The 4,347-nt window shown below is 55.8% G+C and overlaps 1 protein-coding gene across 2 annotated transcripts in view; it reads left to right on the plus strand.

Moving 5' to 3' along the window:
* The window catches only part of TNNT3 (troponin T3, fast skeletal type), a 27,235-nt gene that overhangs the window by 1,631 nt on the left and 21,257 nt on the right, over window positions 1–4,347 (plus strand). For both annotated transcript variants that reach the window (XM_027868696.1, XM_027868699.1), the window contains exons 2-3: window positions 829–843; window positions 3,603–3,638. In XM_027868696.1, the coding sequence (XP_027724497.1) occupies window positions 829–843; window positions 3,603–3,638 (51 nt within the window). The remainder of the gene's footprint in view (window positions 1–828; window positions 844–3,602; window positions 3,639–4,347) is intronic.

The raw sequence follows: 4,347 nt of genomic DNA on the forward strand, positions 1-4,347 counted from the left end.
CTCTCTCTCTCTCTCTCTCTGTCTTTCTCTGTCTCTGTCTCTCTCTGACTCTCTCTCTCTCTGTCTTTCTCTGTCTCTGTCTCTCTCTGACTCTCTCTCTTTCTCTCTCTTTCTCTTTCTCTGTCTTCCCATCTCTTTTTGACTCTGTCTCTGTCTTTCTCTCTCTTTGTCTTTCTCTGTTTCTCTCTGCCTTTCTCTTTCTCTGTCTTTCCATCTCTTTTTGACTGTCTCTCTCTCTCTCTCTGACTTTCTCTCTCTCTGTCTCTCTCTGTCTCTGTCTTTCTCTCTCTTTGTCTTTCTCTGTCTCTCTCTGCCTTTCTCTTTCTCTGTCTTTCCAACTCTTTTTGACTGTCTCTCTCTCTCTCTGACTTTCTCTCTCTCTGTCTTTCTCTGTCTCTGTCTCTCTCTGACTTTCTCTCTCTTTGTCTCTCTCTGTCTCTGTCTTTCTCTGACTGTCTCTGTCTCTCTCTGACTCTCTCTTTCTCTGTCTTTCCATCTCTTTTTGACTGTCTCTCTCTCTCTCTCTGACTTTCTCTCTCTCTCTGTCTCTGTCTTTCTCTCTCTTTGTCTTTCTCTGTCTCTCTCTGCCTTTCTCTTTCTCTGTCTTTCCATCTCTTTTTGACTGTCTCTCTCTCTCTGACTCTCTCTCTCTCTCTGTCTCTCTCTGTCTCTGTCTCTCTCTGACTGTCTCTGTCTCTCTCTGATTCTATCTCTCTCCATCCCTCTCTCTTTTTCTTTCTTTGTTTCCCTCTCTCTCTCCTGGGGTTTTCACCACTCTGCTCTTTCTTTCCCTCTGCTTGGCCCGTCTCCATGATGCACCTGCTACAGAGGAAGTCCAAGAAGGTATGTGTTGGCCGATGCCTTCCCCTGACTTTGGCCCCTCCCTTTTTCTCCATGGGATTGTCGTGGGGGGGGCTTCCTGACAAGGAGATGAGAAAAGGTCCGTGTCCCTTCCTGGGTTCTTCCAGTGGGTGTCTGGGTAGGACTCATGCTGAAGGAGCTTAAGGCAGACTGCCTGGGGGAGGGGGAGTGGGAAGAAAAGGAAGGAGAGGGAGATAGGGTCACTATCCAGGGTGGTCCGACAGGCCCGAGGGAGGACTCCAGAGAAGGGAGAAGCAGAGAAAGAAAAGGGAGGGGACTGGCCAAAGCATCAGGACCAGGGAGAGGAGCTGGGGAGCCGGTGAAGAGGCCCGGGCGCACAGGCAGTTCCATCTGTCCGAGGCGCGGCTCTGGGGGAAGGCTCATTCCTCCTCAGCGGGCTCCCTTCCCGATCTGGAAGAAGAGGGAGCCATTCGAGGCACTTTTAAAGACCCTTTCTAGCTGAGACTTTATCTGAGAGGCCAGCAAAGGGTGATGCTTCCCTGAGAAGGATGAATGGCTGGGACAGAGAAGCTGCCCAGGAGCCGGCCTCCGCTGAGCCAAGCTCACCCTGGAGCTTAGCGGTAGGCTGAGGATGGCGGCGCCCTGCACGGCTCGCTCCACACGCTATGCCTTTGTGTTCTGTGTTGCCTTGATGCTGCCCTGGGCCAGACCCGGCTGAGACACGCTTCCCGTGCATGGTGTGGAAAGGCATCATGGGGCAGGGCTGCTCCAGCTACAGGCTGGCCCTCCCAGGGCCCTGCCCTAGCCCACCCACTTCCTTTCCCCCAGAGGACTCAGGGCTCCCGGATTCCTCCCCCCTAATATTCCCCAGGCCCTTGTGCTGAGAAGCCTGTCAGGGAGCGACTGTCCCCTTTGGGAATGAGGCTGAACACACCCCTCCCCACACACCTCGGTCCCCTAGCTCCAGCCTGGGTGTGGGCAGGAGAGCCCTGCTGAGCCCATCCCGCCGATCACTGGCGGCTTTGCTCTGACCGCTGGTGCTCCCCGATCTCTGAAGATGGAGGGTCTCGCTCCCACACACGGGAGCCTCCACACACACCCGATCAGTTTGTCGAGTTTTCCAGGTCTCCCCTCTCCTTCCTCTCTTCTGGCCTTTCCTCACCCCCACCCCAAGGTTCTCTCTCTCCTTTGGGCCTCACTTCAAGTTAACTCATTATAGGGAAAAGCCCCAACTTCTGCTTTCCTCAAGTGGCCCCAGGGATCAGTAGCGCCAGGGTAATTGGCCACTTCAGCCTTCTGAGGCCACTGCCTTTGGGACCACGGAAAGAGTACAGACTTAACAGTCAAGGGACCCCTGTTAGAATTGTCACTTGCTACCCGCGTGACATTGGAAACCCCCTTCACTTCCTTGAGCCAAAGCTTTTTGTTTTTTTGTTTTTTTTTTACCTGTAAAGAGAGCGGGGTTAGATTCTGAATCAACGAGCCCAGGAAATGGTGGTCTTCTGGGCACGTGGGCAAAATATCTCTATGTCCAAAGATCAGGTGACTTGCCCAGGCTTGCCCATATGTTATGAAAAGTGAGGTCAGCCTGTGGAATCAGAGGGGAAATGAGGAAGATCAAAAAAGAGGAAACTGAGGCATGATGGACCAGGGCAGCCCACGTGTGATGTGTTCCCCTGAAGCACATTCTCTGTGCTCTCTGCTGTATATGACACATACCTGTCCATATACGCATCTGCCTGTCCATCTGTGCCCACACATCCAGGCAAGCCTCACTGCCTGGCTCCTATGGGCTGGATCTGCCCGGACAGATGAAATCTGGCCTGGATACTTAGAGCAAGGTCGTCCATCCACGAACACTTTTCCTGAGTCTGTAGAGCCCCAATGTGGCCGAGCAGACAAAATCTTCTTAAAAGTACTCACCGTCTCATTACAAAGTATCTTTGGAGGAGGCATCATCTAAGGTCTCGGGCAGGCAGAGCAGTGATCCTGGAGTCAGGGTGCCCGGCTTCTAGTCTTGGCTCTGGGGGAGCTTGGGCAGGTCCCTGGCTCACATGAGAGGGGTGGGGGCTGGGTGGTCCCTGCCAGCCCTGGATACTCACGGACAGTCTGGCGTCCAGGGGCCTGAGCTGGATTCTTCTGTGCGCGGCTGACCCTTCCTGAAGCCTGCCCTTCGGTCTGTGGCAGAAAGAGTAGAAGCGGTGGAGGCCAGAGCCCCCAAGGCCGGCCACACCCACATGTGTAAGGCGGTCAGCCCTCTCTAGCAGCGAGCCGGACAATGGGAGGGCTTGGGTTTTGGGAGTTTGGAGGGCCTGGCGTTTGCAAACGGGCAGAAAGCCAGGCCCCGGCTCCAAGCCAGCCAGGCCCGTGGAGTGGAGGGCTTCCGAATCAGAGTGGCCAATCATTGACCTGACCCCTGCCAGAGTCAGTGAGGGAGTCTGGGCTCTTGCCTCCAAGGCGGGCGGTGGGATTCGCCTTCTTCCGTTTTCCCAAAGTCAGAAGGTTGGAGGGCTCATTCCTCACTTAGTCACCCACTTGCTGCCTCACAGACGGCCCCCAGCCCCTCACCCCAGTGTGTTAGAAGGCTCTGTGGAGGAAAGGGGGACATGAAGGGAAGCAGTCTGGGTGCAGGACAGAGAGCAGGGAGCCCTAGGGCCTGGACGCCAGGCCCCACGGCGTCCCGCAGCGCCCCTGCCCTGTGGTGCCCACACTCTGCCTCTCTAACGGCTCTGGTGCTCCGGGCACTCGCTCTTTTTTTGCATGTGCTTGCCTTTGTGAAGATGTCGCCGAGGACGAGCAAGAAGATTACGAGGAAGGTAAGGGTGCTTGTGTAGGAGGCCCCTCAGCCGGCGGCTGGCTCTCTCCCTTGGCCCCAGGCCGCTGTCCATCATCTGCCCCCTCTCTGCCAGGCTGGCGCCTTCCCGCTTCCTTTTCAGTAACGTTCAGCAGACTAGTGAGTGGGCCGCAGACAGAGCGCCGTCGTGGAGCACACAGTAGGCCCGGTCTCCCAGGAGCGGCGGGAATCTGGCGCTGGCTCTGCCTGGGTTTCTTTCCTCGTCTTCCTTGTCCTCCTCCATCTCCTCCTCTTCTTTACTCTGCCCTCTCCTTCTCTATCCCTCCCTCTCCCTCTGTCTCCCTCTCTCTCTCCCCCTCCACCCTCTGTTAATCTGTCTCTTTATCCTTCTCTCCTCTCACTGTCCAGCTCCTCCACCTTCAGGCAGAGATGACGATGCACCTCCCCCATCTGTTTCTTGGCCTTTCCACGTCTCTTCTGACCTCTTTCTCTTCCTCCCTGCCTTGTCTCTAGGCCTTGGTGCCTTTGGCAGAGGCGGCTCCATGTTTTCCTGCGTCCCCTTCCCTCCTGCCCCCTTTCCACGTGTCTCTCACCTTACTTTCTCAGGGTCCTCAAACAGAGGTGTTTGTGCTTCTCTCTTTCTTTGTCTCCCTGTCTGGACTCAGGGGTCTTGACGAATGTGCCTGTCTGGCTCCCTGAGGCCTGGTGTCTGGCTCCCTGAGGCCTGGTGT

Source organism: Vombatus ursinus, unplaced genomic scaffold (assembly GCF_900497805.2).
Source record: "Vombatus ursinus unplaced genomic scaffold, bare-nosed wombat genome assembly UNPS02014790.1, whole genome shotgun sequence".
Taxonomy (NCBI): domain Eukaryota; kingdom Metazoa; phylum Chordata; class Mammalia; order Diprotodontia; family Vombatidae; genus Vombatus; species Vombatus ursinus.